This window comes from Anomaloglossus baeobatrachus, chromosome 8 (genome assembly GCF_048569485.1).
Source record: "Anomaloglossus baeobatrachus isolate aAnoBae1 chromosome 8, aAnoBae1.hap1, whole genome shotgun sequence".
NCBI lineage: Eukaryota > Metazoa > Chordata > Amphibia > Anura > Aromobatidae > Anomaloglossus > Anomaloglossus baeobatrachus.
In genome coordinates, this window is record NC_134360.1 from 89,584,778 (window position 1) to 89,602,475 (window position 17,698).

Here is a 17,698-nt window from a genome sequence, read left to right on the forward strand (position 1 = left end):
ATTCAGCGTCTAAGGAACTCTAATCAACTAACTGCATCTCCAGAGGTACTTACCAAAGTAAACATATATGTGTAGGGAACACGCTCCGGCCGGTTGTTAAAAACCCCCCTCGCAGCCATACGCTTTCAGAGAAGTCCACGGAGCGTGTTCCCTACACATATATGTTTACTTTGGTAAGTACCTCTGGAGATGCAGTTAGTTGATTAGAGTTCCTTAGACGCTGAATCGTATTTTTTCGCTTCTTTTATATGCAGCAATATAATCGTGAGGGACTTCCTCTCTTTATCTGGTATTGTCTAATTCGACCTTATTTCAGGTAGGAAATGACTTTGAGGTGTCCTACATTTAGGGACATTGATAATTTTCCTTGTAATGGTGTCTTTTTCATATGTGTCCCCTTATAGACATCCAATTTTGGATAATTACAGGACGGCTTTCTGAATATGTATCATTGAATGGTCCCATAAACAATTGATTTTTATATCTTTGATGATACCGTGGCGGTAGGTTATATCGTTAATTCGACAATAGTCTTTGTACATTTTCGTATTATCATTCTGTTTGTTTTTAATAGAAGAACGGATTGACCTAAACACGTGGTATAGTCATTCCCCCGTGAGGCTGTTAAGGCGGCCGGGTGAAATAATAATTACTAGAACCCTCATTCAAAGAAAAAAATTTTTTTCTAAACATAACAGGTAATTTTACCCACACTAGGGATATGATGTTTTATATTCATTTAGTTAAAAATGTTTTTCATAATCCTTTTGCTATGAAATATTCTTTGTATGTACAAGGTTTTTTTCTGCAATACCAGGTCTGTTTTTGATACGGTGGATCCATATAGGAGGATCTCATAAAGGAAGAGCGTATTTTATTCTGCATCTCCATCGGTACATAGGGTAATCATCTATATTGGTCTATCCGGACACTTATCCCTTTGGTTTTCAATGTCTTTTTGCACAAATTTTCACGTTTTTTTCATAGTACTATTCTCCTTCACCAAATGGTTATAAGGGTATTTCACTATTCTTTTATCATAGGATAATTTTCTGTATGATAACTGACATTTTTTCTTGTTTGTATCTTGGATATAGACAAGTCCTTTCTGAAGAAGACCGAATTAGGTCGAAAACGTTTATTTATGGACTTTTTTCTTTTTGAATAAAAAAATCAGTGTGAACATTACATTCGTTTAAGTCTCTAATTGGGGTAATTATGAGTGCCGGAGTTCTTTCCTATAATCCCTGCATGAGGACTGGCTCTCAAAAGAGCGCCAACATGCAGGAATGAAGACCACGAGTATAGCACGAGTATCGCGAAATTACTCGGTACCCGCCGAGTAGCCCGAGTACAGTGATACTCGTGCGAGTACCGAGTAGTGACAAGCATACTCGCTCAACACTATTACTGAACAATAGTGTTGAGCGAGTATGCTTGTCACTACTCGGTACTCGCACGAGTATCACTGTACTCGGGCTACTCGGCGGGTACCGAGTAATTTCGCGATACTCGTGCTGTACTCGTGGTCTTCATTCCTACATGTTGGCGCTCTTTTGAGAGCCAGCCCTCATGCAGGGATTGGCTGGCAGACCACTGCAATTCCACAGCCCTGTTAGTTGTGGAATTGCAGTGATTGGCCGGCCCTCACAGCATGACCGTGCCTTTAGCCCGACACTTCCCCGCTCGGCTAAGCCCCCTCCCGCACTCCACTCCGCATGTATATATATATACACGCATACACACACACGCACGTTTTTTTTTTACTTTACATTTTTATGGTTTCTACATGCTGCCGGGGGTCATTTCAGAATAATACTCGGGTCTCCCATAGGATAACATTGGGCTCGGTGCTCGGGCCGAGTACACAAGTATCTTGGGATGCTCGGCCCGAGCCTCGCGCACCCGAGCTTTTTGGTACTCGCTCATCACTACTGAACAACACCCACCATACCAAGACCAATAATACATTGCAAAATAATGCCGCCACTCCATGACCAAATATCACCACATAGAGCCTGAATATATCCACCATCCTGTTACTGAGCAGAGCCCACTGCACCAAGACAAGTGGGTTCACACCGCAAATCCCCAAAAAAATCTGCAATATGTGAACTTGGCCTAAAGTAGGGATGTCCTTCTTCGTGCCCTTCACTACACACAATATACATTTTCACATCTGTCTCCCCCATTTAATGGTAACAATTATGACCCCCTTTATAGCCTTTGGAAATACAGTAAAACTCTACAAAGTACATATATAACACACACACAGCCACAGCCACACACACAGCCACACACACACACACACACACACACACACACACCCACAGAGCCACACACAGCCACAGCCAAACACACAAAGCCACAGCCACACACAGAGCCGCACACACACAGCCACAACACACACACACACAACACACACACACAGCCACAACACACACACAGCCACAGCCACAACACACGCAGCTACAACACACGCAGCCACACACACGCAGCCACACATACGCAGCCACACATACACAAAGCCACAGCCACACACACAGCCACAGCCACACACACATCCACAAAGCCACACACAGCCACACACACAAAGCCACAGCCACACACAGCCACACACACAGCCACACACACACAAAGCTGCAACCACACACATACAGCCACACACACACACACACAGCCACACAGACACACACACACAGACACAGACACACACACACACACACACACACACCACACACAGCCACAACACACAGCCACAACACACACAGCCACAACACACACAGCCACAACACACACAGTGATGGCACAGCACAGGAGCAACACACATGGCACAGCTCAGGAGCAGTACACACAAACACACACTGTGATGGCACAGCACAGGAGCAACACACACAGCCATAACACACACAGCCATAACACACACAGTGATGGCACAGCACAGGAGCAACACACACACACACACACACACAGTAATGGCACAGCACAGGAGCAACACACACAGCCACACACAGCCACAGCCACACACAGTGATGGCACAGCACAGGAGCAACACACATGGCACAGCTCAGGAGCAGCACACACAAACACAGTAATGGCACAGCACAGGAGCAACACACATGGCACAGCTCAGGAGCAGCACACACACACAAACACACACACACACAGTAATGGCACAGCACAGGAGCAACACACACACACACACACACACAGCCACAGCCACACACAGCCACACACAGTGATGGCACAGCACAGGAGCAACGCACATGGCACAGCTCAGGAGCAGCACATACACACAGCCACACACTCAGCCACAGCCACACACAGCCACAACACACACAGTGATGGCACAGCATAGGAGCAACACACACACAGTAATGGCATAGCACAGGAGCAACACGCGCACACACACACACACATACACACACACACACACACACACACACACACACACAGTAATGGCACAGCACATGAGCAACACACACACACACAGCCACAACACACACAGTGATGGCACAGCACAGGAGCAACACACAGTAATGACACAGCACAGGTGCAACACACAGTAATGGCACAGCACAGGAGCAACACACACACACGGCACAGCTCAGGAGCAGCACACACACACACACACACACAGCACAGCTCAGGAGCAGCACACACACACACACACACACACTCACCGAGTAATGGCACAGCACAGGGCAGTTTCTGTAGTTGCAGGCAGACATTTGTACATTATAATACCTGCTCCTGTGATGTGAGAGATCGTCAGTGACTCCGGCCTCACTGCTGCACTTTCTGTCAGTCCTCCTGGCGTCTCCTCCTCTCCTTTCTCTTTCATTTCCTTCTGTTCTCTGCTTCTCACTGTTTTTAATGCTTTGTTTGATCTTCTCTCTTTTCTATGGTCTCTACTCTGTTTTCCTGTTCATCTTTGTTTCTCCCGCGCTGTACTGAAGAAGCTCTGCCCCCTCTCCTTATTGGCTGTTTTTCTCCTGGCATCTCTCACTGCTCTCTGACTGGAAGAGGAAGCTGCCTGGCCACTCCCTCCTCTTCAGCACAGGCTGCGCACAGTGTGCAGTGAGTGAGACTGCATTGCGGCCAGCCTGCAGCTATAGAATCAGTGCGGGTACCCAGCAGCCTTAATCAGCTGCTTGGTGACGCCATGGGGGCATGAAAGAGAAAGTGAAAATGTACACACAGCGGGCAGCTGCCTCCAGGCCCCTCCACCTCACAGGCCCCGTAGCAGTGGCGTGGTCTGCCTCTATGGGCGGTACGCCACTGATATATATATATATATATATATATATATATATATATATATATATATATATATAGGGGTTGGACAAAATAATGAAAACACATGGAGACATCAACAAAAGTTAGTTTAATATGGTGTAGGTCCACCTTTTGCGGCGATTACAGCCTCAATTCTCCGAGGTTTGGATTCATACAAGGTGTGAATTGTTTCCAAAGGAATTTTAGCCCATTCTGCAGTTAAAACACCCTCCAGTTCTTTGAGCGACAATGGTGGTGGAAATCGACTTCTAACTTGAGTCTCTAAAATTGACCATAAATGCTCAATAATGTTGAGGTCTGGGGATTGTGGGGGCCAGATGAGATGCTCAACATCATTAGAATGTTCCTCGTGCCATGCTTTAACGATTCTAGCTGTATGAATTGGAACTGCTGCTTGGATCCAGATCTGCGGTGGCTCGAGGGGTCTCCGGACCCGGGGGCCGGGGGCACTGCGTAATCACTCAGTCCAATAATGCTCACACCGACAACTTGTAAACCAAAGTTCTGAGCACCGCTGTAGCAGGGAGGGAGCACGACTGGATTCCGTGCCCGTTGGTGTTGCTTGTTAGCCTGTGTCCTTTTCCTTGGCACCTTTCTACTGATTGACCCCTGTAGTGTAGAACTAGTTGGGTCCCGCTCACACATATGGCTAACGAAGTGAGCTTGCTCTCAGGGTTCACGCTATGGATTTTCTGGACTGTGTGTTGGGAAAGTCCTATCCACCTCGTTGCGCTAGTACCCCGATTTTGGAGCGGGTGGAGAACGAATCTTGAAGGCTCCATCCTCGTCGGGTGAATTTCCAGGACGCTTGAAGCTACTTCCCGGCCTAGGGTCCACGTATCCCGTCGTGCCCTGGTCCCTGCCCGGAGATGGCACAAAGCCACCGGCTGCCCTCCTCGGCAGTTCTGTGCCCCTTGTCACGATCCCCTGAGACCGGGGTTCCATCTCCTACCAACGTCTGCCACCTAGTATTCTCAAGGAGCCCAGCTCCTAACCTCCTCCAACCGTTCTGTGACCTCTTCTCACGAGAGTCACCACTCAACTGACTGCTCCTGACACTCTTGACCCTCCCAAACCAACCCCCCAAAGTGGGCTGCCCTATTTCCTTCAGGCTACCCATTGGTGTGTCTGGTGGGTGTGGTGCAGAGTGGTCCTAGGATTTTTGATTGGCTTGTTCTTAGCAACACCAAAGGCCAGGGACCAGTAACCAAGGAGGAGGCTGATACTGTGCAAAAGGGCAGATTGCACAATACCCTGTGACGACCTGATAGGCCAGGGCATCACACATTATCATCCTGAAACATGGCGTTCCCCTCCGGGAACAGTGCTTGCACCATGGGATGCACTTGGTCGCCCAAAATGCCTAAATAATCTCGGCTGTTAATTCTTCCATGAAGGGATATCATTGGCCCAGCAGATCTCCACAAAATAGCACCCCAGATCATCACAGAACCTCCGCTATGTTTTACTGTTGGGAGAAGGCAGTCTGGATGGAATGCTTCTTTCGGCTGTCTCCAAACGTACACTCGGCCGGAGGGTAAGCGATGATTCGTCTGAGAATATCACATGTTTACACTGCTCGAGGGACCAATTCTGTGGAGGTTTCTACACCACTCTAAACACTTGGACACATTTGTCATTGAGAGCAGCGGTCTACCCTCTGTCGGTGCTCGTATTTTATGTGATTTAATCCTGAAGAAGGAGATTAATCTCTGAAACCCGTTGACAAGTAAAAATTACGATCATCTATCATCCTGAGTGTTTATGATCCCTTCTATGTCAGCGTGGCATTTAACCTTTCATCCACCCACATTGATTAGGATTTTATACAGGCTATCAAAGTCCCTCCTGATTAGATATTAGCTGCACTATACCATGTGATGTGACAGCTGCAGGGCATCCATGGGATGCATGTACTGTGACAACAACATACTGTGTGAAGGTATGTACTGTAAGGTACATCATAGTGTATGAGGATATGTGCTGTGTTAACATCTTACTGTGTGTGAGGGTATTTTCCTGTTGGTGGGAATTTATATTGGGGATATCATGTAATGAGTGGACATTATACTTTGTGAGGGTGACTTTATTATGGGGACATCTGAGTATGGAATGTATTGTGGGGGCATCATACTGTGTGCTGGGAATGCACTGTGGGGGTTATTATACTGTAGGTGGGGGCATCATACTATGTGTAAGGTAATGTACTGTGGGGACAGCATACTGTATGTGGTGTACTGTGGGGACATCACTTTTTGTGTGGGAGAAGGTGTGACGCCCCTGGACTATCCGGTCGTCACAGGGTATTGCACAATCTGCCCTCCCGTGCAGAATCCATCTCCTTCTTGGTTTTGGGTCCCTAACCATATGGTGTTGCCTACATCAGCTAATCAAACCCTAGATACACCCTGCACCACACCCACCAAACACACCGGTGGATGGCTTGAGTGGAATAGAGTCCCCAACCTGGGGGGTTGGAGAGGGGGGTCAGGAGTGTCAAGATGAGAAAGTTGAGTCTGGAAGTGAAAGTGAGAGATCTAGAGCAGGGCTCCTGGGAAGCAATCTAAGTGGCAGACAGTGGTCTGGGCCTAGAGGAGAAGGGGATCGTGGCAAGGGCACGGACCTGTCGAGGAGGACAGCCGGCGGCCTTGCACCTTCACCGGGCTTTGACCAAGGCACGACGGGGTACGTGGACCCTAGGTCGGGGAGTAGCTTCAGGCAACCCGATAATTTACCTGAGGAGAACGGAGTCTTCAAGATCCGTTCCCACCCCCTCCAAAATCGGGGCATTAGCGCAACGAGGGGAATAGGACTTTCCAATTCAAAACGGTCCAGAAAATCCCAAGCGTGAGCCCTGAGAGCAAGCTTAACTGTAACGCCCTGGCCGGGCCAGGTAGTCACAAATAGGGCCCCGCATTACACCTTTCACTCACAGGTAACACACAGCCAACCTTAAAACCCTTGTCATCCCCTAAGGGCTTGACAGACACACCAGGGGGCGGAACCAGGCGGTTGGAAGACGCCCACCTAGGAGTTTTAGACAGCTCGGGGCAGGGAAAAGTCAGTGAAGTAAAAACAGATCAGTTTTAGAGTTCAAGGAGAGTGGAGGTCAGGCCTGCGTCTGGGCCTGAGGAAAACTGACAGGTACCAGGGCAGGAGCCCTGGTGCCTTTGGCTAGGAGGCAGACGGTGGTCTCCGTCTGCAGGAGCCGGGAAAACGGCTCGGTGGAACCGAGGTGGACCGGGACAGGGTTGTAGCCCGCCGGTACCGACCCGGGAAACCGACTCGGAGCACACAGGGGGGTACTCAGACCCTGAAGCTAGGTCCAGTAGCTACTGGAACTAGTTAATTAACTGATTGCGGCCAGGACTAGAGGTCCTGTCCCACCCAAAGTCCCTAATGGAAGGCAACAGCCCACCGAGGGGGATAACAGGCCACCGTCAAGGCTCAGAGATCCCACGGGCCAGCGTCTGCGGGCAAGGGCTCCTTAAGCCACAACCAGCCAGGAGCGAACTCCTGAAGTTGCAAGCACAGGCAGTCCACCATTCTAAAACAGGTGCAGGAGAAAGACCGAGACCACCAGCCGGGTGGGGGAACCAGAACGCAGCCAGCTGCGGGCACCGACCACCATCACCTTGGTTTACCAGAGACTCGTGTGTTTTCTAATAGTGAGTACATCAGCACCGTGCGGTCGCCCATCTCCCTGCACCGCCAAGCCCCAACGGGTCCCGGGGCTACCATCCCTGCCCACAGAGGGGTTAACAACTTGCTGCACAACATCTCCCCCAGGTGCCCCGTAACTGCAGTGGTGGTGTCCAATATCACCACATACCGTGGGTGACGTCACGAACTCCGTACGGCCCAACCCATACATATACGTCCTACATCCACCATCCCATCACCCCCCCTTTTCACTTGAAGTGACCGCAAGACCCCCGGGTCCGGAGACCCTCGAGCCACCCACAGAAGGACCGGATCCGAGCAGCTCGGCTGCCGAGGGCGGGGAGATACATAACCATAGTGGGGAGCGGGACTCGGCACGTGTCACACTACGGGGACCACCAAAGAAGTAAACTTAGTGCCAGGAGGCAGGTCACGGATCACCAGGCATCACCATTGAGGATAGGACCCGAACTAAGCTCCCCTCAGCAGCAGCGGTGTCCAGAGACTTGTTTGACCAGTTGTCGGTGTCAGCTTAATGGACTGAGTGAGTACCACAGTGACCCCCTCGCATCCAACGGCACTCCCCTTTGATCACCGAGCCCCGGGGTATTCCCTCCTACCTGTGGAGGATCACAACACCTGGTTGCCCCTTTCCATCATCCCCGGGCACTCCCAACTACAGCGGTGGTACTCCTAATTACCACATACCACGGGTGACGTCACAAACTCTATAAAATACCTTGTAAATAACCCCCTTCATTTGAGTGGCTGCACGACCCCAGGGTCCGGAGACCCTCGAGCGACTGAGAACCCAGATCCGAGCAGCTCGGCTGCTAGTGTGACACCCTGGACTAGTCAGGTCGTCCCAGGTAGTCACACACAACACCACACCCCCCTCCCGATTAGGTGACATCAGTCAAACTAAAAATCTTGTCACCACCCTCCAGGTTTGATGTCCACACCAGGGGGGCGGAGCCAGGCAGTTGGCTCCGCCCACCGAGGAGTTCACAGGCCTGGAGGCGGGAAAACAAGTAGTCAAGTTCAAGTCCAGACCTATGAAGGCCAAGTCCGCTGGTTTGACCCCTAGCATGGATGGGTGTTTGTCTTTGAACCGGGCCTGGAGGCTGAAATCTTTGTATCCCGTCGGGACGTTAACTCCCACCTCCCGATGGGTCACCCGGACCGTGACCTGCTACCCGGTGATCTGGTGACATACACGCGTCACTGCGGGGAGAGGGGCTGGTTTACCCTCAATGTGAAGAGGAAGGAGAGCCGTAGTGTTCCAAGGTGGCCCCAGTCCCCTCCCCCACCGTATAGCGCTGAGGTCTTGATTGAGGAGGAGTATGAAGAAGAAAGTTAAAGTGCAGTAGCGGTTCCCGGCTACCATGTTGAAGTCCCCGTTGGGACCCTTACTGCCCGTCCCCGTTGGGACTTTTGTTGCCCCCATTTTACAAAAAACAAGGCCGAGAACTGGCAGGCCACCCAAAAATTATTGGGCATGTAAATAATACCTCCCTTAACCGGCCTGCGGGAAGCTGTTGGCCGAGGCCTACCACCACTACAACCGGTGGCCATCCTCCAAGTCAGGGGTCCCCTGGACGTGGGGCCTCCGAAAGGACTGTGAAACCTGCACCCGTCCCGTTAAACATACCTGGGACCATTCCTGGACTGGGGAAAAGGGGTGCTGCCCACTTCGTAGGGGCAGCATCAAGGCTAGGTTGTTTGGGTGGGTGACTGAGGTCCCGGTTCCCGTGTTAATAAAAATGTTATCGTAACGTTCAAGTATGTGCCTCCCATAAGGGAAGATCTAAAAAAAAAAAAATGTTTGAAGTTTGTACAAATGTTATTATGCTTGTACCATGTTCCCGTTTTTTCTATTTTCCTGTTTTCTATAATCTCCTCCTGGTATATATGTCCAAATCCTGGTATATATGTCTGCATCCTGGGCCCTTCCTGGTATGCATGTCCCCATCCTGGTTTATTGTTCCCTTCCTAGCATAAATGTCCTCTTCCAGGTATATATGTCCCCATCCAGGGACCATCCTGGTATGGATGTCATCATCCCAGTTTATTTGTCCCTATCCTGGTATATATATCCAATCTTGGGCCCCTCCTGGTATGTATATCACACTTCTGGGCACATTCTGGTATATGTGTCCCCATCCTGGTTTTTGTCCCCTTCCTGGTATATATCTCATCCCTCTTGTGCATGTGATCTTTTCCTGGGTCTCTCCTCATATATTTGTCTACTACAAAAAGAAAAAAACAACAAACATTTTACTCACCCTCCCCGGCTCCCACGTCCTGCAGCATCCTCTCTGAGCAGCGATGCATTTCAGCTGGATGTGTGCCCTCCACACATCCAGCTAAAGCAAGGCAGGGGCTGCAATCAGCGGGCGCCCCCATGACCCGGGGCTGGACCCCCCCCCGCCCCCCACGGCTGTAGTCAGCGCCCCCCCTACAGCTGGATTCAGCTGGCCCCCTTGCCCCCCGCGGCTGGAGTCAGCGGCCCCCCCTGCCCCCCGCGGCTGGAGTCAGCCGCCCCCCACCATCCGCGGCTGGAGTCAGCGGCCCCCCGCCCCTGGAGTCAGCGCCATCCCCCCGCAATCTTCAGCTCATAGAGTGCGTACCTCTCCCTGCTGGATATCGCGTGCTCGCCAGATCCGCGTTGCCCACAGCACTGTGATGAGGTGCAGAGTGATGACCTCATCACATTGGGCTGCGGGATGACGCGCCACCTTTCTGCTTTGCTCCATTCACAGTGCCTCCCCCACCACATGGCTAATTTGCATGCGATGCCCTAGAAGGACTTCTCACACACTTTAGTCATGTGCAGACTGCAGTTGTGGCTGAAGTGACACCGCTTGGCCCCTCTGCTGCAGTTGTGACTGGGGCTCGGTGAAGATGGTGGACCCGGCTGGCCAGGGGCTACATAAAGCTACAATAAAAATGCAGTGCTGGGACCGGAGGAGCTAGGAAATTTACGACTTCTTACCTCTCTGCTGCGCCCCCCCTGAAGCATGGCCGTCGGCGCCCTTTGCGACCGCACAAGTCGCACATGCCTAAAGCCGGCCATGGTGGTAACATCATACCATGTGTAGGGGAATGTACTGTGGTGGCGGCATCATATATGTGTGTGGGGGTAATGTACTTTTGGGGGCATCATATAGTGTGTATGGCAATGTAGTGTGGGGATCATCATACTGTGTATGTGGAAATCTACTTTGGAAATCTTTCTGTATATGAGGGGCCTGTGAGTGCATTATATTATGTGTGGAGGAATTTACTGTGAGGCATGATACACTTTTAGGGTATCATACTGTATGTGGGGCGCAATATAGGGCACCAGACCGTGTGTGGGTGGCTATGAATATATTGCTGTGCAACCACCATACCTTGTGTATGGGCCCTTGCGGACATCATACTGTGTCTATGAAAAAGTACTGTGGGGTAATCATACTGTGTTTGTTGGGCATTGGGAGGGGAGTTGAGGCATCATCCTGTTTAGGGGGGGCACTTTGAGGACTATGAAAGGGGTACTATACTGTGTGGGAACATTAAGGGGTTTCACTAAGAGCAGTATTTCTTTGCGAGCACATAGAATTGACTCAGCAAGGTTAGCACACTAGCTTATTTATAAAAGAAAAATTGCTGTGGTGCCATAGTGTGGTCCAGTATGTGTTCCCTTTCTTGACTTTCAAAGTTGTGCGTGGCATAAATTATGAATAAAAACAATATAGCCGTTTGATAATTTCACAATAAACATTTTGTGTGTTCCTGTTAGGCTTAGTATTGGCTCGATATGGGAGCTCATGGAAAGAACAAAGAAGGTTTACCTTGACAACACTTCGAAACTTTGGAATGGGCAAGAAATCCCTTGAGGAGAGAGTGACAGAAGAAGCACAGTTCCTTTGTTCTGAATTCAAATCTCAAAAAGGTGAGTTACAGAAGCTTGTATAATTATATATGTACTAGAAGGTGGCCAGATTCTAACGCATCGGGTATTCTAGAATTTACGTATTGTGTAGTTAATGTATGGTTTTTGTTATATATATATATATAGATGTTGTTGTGTGTAGTTGCCAGTGTTTGTGTAGGGTGCTGTAAATGTTCTGGGTGTTGTCTGGGTGGGAGGTGGGAGAGCAGTGTTGTTTGTGTGTTGTGTTGTGTGTTGTATTGTTTGTGGAGCGCTGTGTGTCTGTAGCGTTGTGTGTGTGGTGCTGTGTGTGTTGCGCGGTTTGTGTGGGTGTGTGTGTGTGGGGTGCGTTTGTGTGTTTTGGGGGGAGGTATGTCTTGTGCAATGTGTGTGTTTTGGGGGGAGGTATGTCTTGTGCAATGTGTGTGTTTTGGGGGGGGGTATGTCTTGTGCAATGTGTGTGTTTTGGGGGGGAGGTATGTCTTGTGCAATGTGTGTGTTTGTGTGTTGTGTGTGTGCAGCATTGTCTGTGTGTGTGTGGGTGTCTGTGTAGGGCGGTGTTTGTGGTTCCCAGTGTGTGTGTGTGGTGTGTTGTGCGGTGCATGTGTGGCGGTGTGTGTGTGTTTTGGGGGAGGTGTGCACCCCCCATCGTGGTCCACCCCCCATGCTGCACCCCCCATGCTGCACCCCCCATTGTGTTCCATCCCCCATGTTGCGCACCCCCCATTGTGCTCCATCCCCCATGCTGCGCACCCCCCATCGTGCTCCATCCCTCATGCTGCACACCCCCATCGTGCTCCATCCCCCATGCTGCGCACCCCCCATCGTGTTTCATCCCCCCATTCTGGGCACCCCCCATCGTGGTCCATCCCCCATGCTGCGCACCCCCCATTGTGTTTCATCCCCCCATTCTGGGCACCCCCCCATCGTGGTCCACCCTCCATGCTGCACCCTCCACCGTGCACCATCCCCCATGCTGCACTCCCCATCGTGCTCCATCCCCCATGCTGCACTCCACATCGTGCTCCATCCCCCATGCTGCGCACCCCTCAGAGAGGAGTATAATAGGAGGATTATAATAGGAGAAGTATAATGGGAGGAGTAGTCCTGGGGAAAGAGGAGTATAATGGGAGGAGTTGCCCGGGGGGGAGGTGTACAGGTGCCCAACGTGTGCGGGGGGCGTGGCCGAGTGGGCATAGTGTGAGGGGGCATGGCCTAGCGGGCATAGAGTGAGGGGGCATGGCCTAGCGGGCATAGTGTGAGGGGGCATGGCCTAGGGGCATCGTGTGAGGGGGAATGGCCTAGGGGGCATTGTGTGCGGGGGCGTGGCCTAGCGGACATCGCGTGCGGGGGGCATGGCCTAGCGGGCATCGCGTGTGGGGGGTGTGGCCTAGCGAGCATCACGTGCGGGGCGTGGTCTAGCGGGCATTGCGTGCTGGGGGGCGGGGCCTGGCCAAACAGTTAATCCATGCGGGGGCGGGGCCAGGACGAGCCGAGCGGCCAATCCGTGTGGAGGGGCGGGGCCAGGCCGAGCCCAGCGGCCAATCCGACGGTTGTCACTGTAAGGACACTCACGGTGAAACAATTTTGGAGCAAGGCAGACAGACAGACAGACAGACTCATCTCAATAAATGAGAATAGTTAAATAGTCAAATAGTTAAATTATTTCAGTAATTCAATTCAAAAAGGGAAATGCATATATTATGTAGAGTCATTACACACAGAGTGATCTATTTCAAGTGTTTATTTCTGTTAAATGTTGATGATTATGGCTTACAGCCAATGAAAACGCAAAAGTCATTATCTCAGAAATGTAGAATAATTACCACAAAACACCTGCAAAGGCTTCCTAACAGTGACGGAACTAGAGTTTGATGTGCCCCAGTGCAAAGTTTGGATCAAGCCCCACCAGCCATACGTCGACACTCGGGGTACAGCATAATGACGCCGACACATACCCTTAGTGCCCACGGGAGATTAAACCTGCGGATTTATCTGCGGAAAATCCGCGGATTTTCTGGATTTTCCAGATAAATCCGCAGGTTTCAGCATGTACAGACACTCCCCATGTTATCCTATGGGACATGGGGAGTGCCGTGTCCATGCTGCGGATACGTGCGGCTGCGGAATATGCTGCGGATGTCCCGCAGCCACACGTAATTCCATGTCAATTCTTTCTGCGGAATAACCTGCGGAAATCCCGCTCCTCCACTATGGAGATAGGGCCGGGACTTCCGCAGGTAATCCACATGAATATCCGCTGGTTTACCGCAGCTATTTTGCTGTACTACCGCAGCTAAAAATAGCTGCGGATTCCGGCGAGCAGCTGTGGGAAACCTACGGCCGTACCTGCGGATATATCCGTAGGTACAAACTCCTGTGGACACATAGCCACGCAGCAAATGAGGTGAGTAGCGCGATCAGCTGAGCTGTCACTGAGGTTACCCGCGGCCACCGCTGGATCCAGCGCTGGATCCAGCGGTGGCCGTGAGTTACCTGACTGACAGCAGCTGATCGCGCTACTCACCTCATTTGCTGCGTGGAGCTGACAGGAGCGGCGGTGTCTTCTGCAGCTCCTGTCACCTCCATGTAGCAGAGCTGGATGCGACACTGGAGGTCCGTGGATTACGCCGGACATGGAGGGCTTTTTCGGGCTGAATAAAGTGGTGTATGAGGGTATGTGTTAGTGTTTTTTATTGCAAATAAAGGATTTCTTCAGGTGTGTGTGTATTTATTTACTGTAACTTACAGATTAATCATGCAAGGTATCTCGGGGAGACGCCTGACATGATTAATCTAGGATTTAGTGGCAGCTATGGGCTGCCATTAACTCCTTATTACCCCGATTGCCAACGCACCAGGGCAAATCGGGAAGAGCCGGGTACAGCGGAACTGTCGCATCTAATGTATGCGGCAATTCTGGGCGTCTGCTGGCTGATATTGTTAGGCTGGGGGACTCCCCATAACGTGGGGCTCCCCATCCTGAGAATACCAGCCTTCAGCCGTATGGCTTTATCTGGCTGGTATTAAAATTGGGGGGGACCGCACGCCGTTTTTTTAATTATTTATTTATTTACTAGAAGGTGGCCCGATTCTACGCATCGGGTATTCTAGAATTTACGTATTGTGTAGTTAATGTATGATTTTTGTTGTATATATGTGTGCACCCCCCATCATGCTCCATCCCCCATGCTACACACCCCCCCATCGTGCTCCATCCCCCATGATGCGCACCCCCCATCGTGCTCCATCCCCCATGCTGCGCACCCCCCATCCTGCTCCATCCCCCATGCTGCGCACCCCCCATCGTGCTCCATCCCCCATGCTGCGCACCCCCCATCATGTTTCATCCCCCCATTCTGGGCACCCCCCATCGTGCTCCATCCCCCACGCTGCACCCCCCATCGTGCTCCATCCCCCACGCTGCACCCCCCCATCGTGCTCCATCCCCCACGCTGCACCCCCCCATCGTGCTCCATCCCCCATGTTGCACTCCCCATCGTGCTCCATCCCCCATGCTGCGCACCCCCCCATCGTGCTCCATCCCCCATGCTACGCACCCCCCATCGTGCTCCATCCCTCATGCTGCGCACCCCCTATCGTGCTCTATCCCCCATGCTGCACCCCCCATCGTGCTCCATCCCCCATGCTGTGCACTCCCCATCGTGTTTCATCCCCCCATTCTGGGTACCCCCCATCGTGGTCCAACCCCCATGCTGCACCCCCCATCGTGCTCCATCCACCATGCTGCACACCCCCCATCGTGTTTCATCCCCCCATTCTGGGCACCCCCCATCGTGGTCCACCCCCCTTGCTGTACCCCCCATCGTGGTCCACCCCCCATAGGAGGAGTATAATAGGAGGAGTATAATAGGAGGAGTATAATGGGAGGAGTAGTCCTGGGGAAAGAGGAGTATAATGGGAGGAGTAGTCCTGGGGGGTGGTGTACAGCTGCCCAACTTGTGCTGGGGGCATGGCCGAGCGGGCATAGTGTGAGGGGGGCGTGGCCTAGCGGGCATCGCGTGCGGGGGGCGTGGCCTAGCGGGCATCGCGTGCGGGGGGCGTGGCCTAGTGGGCATCGCGTGTGGGGGGCGTGGCCTAGCGGGCATCATGTGCGGTGGGCGTGGCCTAGTGGGCATCACGTGTGGGGGCGTGGCCTAGCGGCATCACATGCGGGGGCATGGCCTAGCGGGCATCGCGTGCGGGGGGCGGGCCTGGCCAAACCGCCAATCCGTGTGGGGGGGCGGGGCCAGGCCGAGCCCAGGGCCAATCCGATGGTTGTCACTGTAAGGACACAATTTTGGAGCAAGACAGACAGACAGACAGACAGACAGAATAAGGCAATTATATATATATATATATATTTCTCTGCTCCATAGTGACACGCCCACCGGCGGCTGTGATTGGTTGCAGTTAGACAGCTGTCATTCAGCGTGTGGGCGTGTCTCACTGCAACCAATCATATTTGCCGGTGGGCGGGGAAAGCAGAGAATACGAGATTGATTAATGAGCGGCCGGCTTTTTCAAAAGAGGAAAAGCCGCCGGAGCTTTTATAGCAGCAGTGCAGCGCAGCGCCGGAGATCGGGGAACGGTAAGTATGAGAGAGGGGGGGAACTGACCGACAGACAGCGAGAGGGACAGATAAGACAGAGAGACCGACCGACAGACATAGAGGGAGACCGACCGACCGACGGACTGAGGGAGAGAACGAAACAGAAAAAGAAAAAAGACCGACATCACATGAAAAAAGCACAAAACGTACACGGAACATACAGAGATGCGTCCGTGTCACTCGGGCATGTGCCCAGACCCATTGACTTTCATTGGGTCCGTGCGTGCGTGCTGAAAACAGACATGCTTCCGTGCAAAATGGAGACACAAACGTAGCACACACACGGACACACGGACCTTAATGAAAAACGCACATGTGTCCTCTAACATTAAATAACATTGGTGCACGTTTGTCCGTGTCTCCGGTATATATGGGACACACCAAACTCGCACGTGTTTGACGGACGTGTGAAGGGGGCCTATGAGATAGCCCTCCAATTACTATAATGCACCTCCCATAGTCCTCCATGTATTATAATTCACCCCATAGTTCTCCATATATTATACTGCATCACCATAGCCCTCTATATATTATAATGCATCCCTTAGTTCTCCATGTATTATAATGCAGCCCGTACCATAGTCCTCTATGTATTATAATTCACCTCACATAGTCCTCCATGTATAAGATAGCCCTTCAATTATTATAATGCACCTCCCATAGTCCTCCATGTATTATAATTCACCACATAATCTTCCATATATTACACTGTACTTCATAGTCCTCCATATATTATACTGCACCCATAGTCCTCCATATATTATACTGTACCCTCATAGTCCTCCATAGATTATACTGCACCCCCATAGCCATCCATATATTATAATGTATCCCATAGTCCTCCATGTATTATAATGCACCCTCATAGTCCATATATAAGGTGTCCTTCCTATTGTATTATGCAGCTCCATACCATTTAATGCACACCTATAGTCCTCCATATATTTTAATGCATCCCCATAGTCCATGTATAAGATGTTCTTCATATTGTATTATGCAGACCCAATATCGTTTAATGCACCCCCCATAGCCCTCTTGCCACCATGTACTCACTGATTAAAATAAATAAACAAGTCCTCACCTCTCCTTGTGCCCCAGCTGCTCCGGTCAGAACGTCCTCCCATTCTGCGCTGTGCACAGCAGTCGCACAGTAGTAACGTTACCGCGCTCTGCTGTACTGAGACATCGAGCACAGGCACAGAGGGAAA

General features: G+C 51.3%; 1 protein-coding gene across 1 annotated transcript in view; it reads left to right on the forward strand.

Moving 5' to 3' along the window:
- LOC142249912 (cytochrome P450 2D14-like) overlaps positions 1 to 17,698 on the forward strand; it is a 180,606-nt gene that overhangs the window by 23,603 nt on the left and 139,305 nt on the right. Inside the window, exon 3 of the mRNA XM_075321889.1 lies at positions 11,747 to 11,899. Coding sequence (XP_075178004.1) covers positions 11,747 to 11,899 — 153 coding nt within the window. The remainder of the gene's footprint in view (positions 1 to 11,746; positions 11,900 to 17,698) is intronic.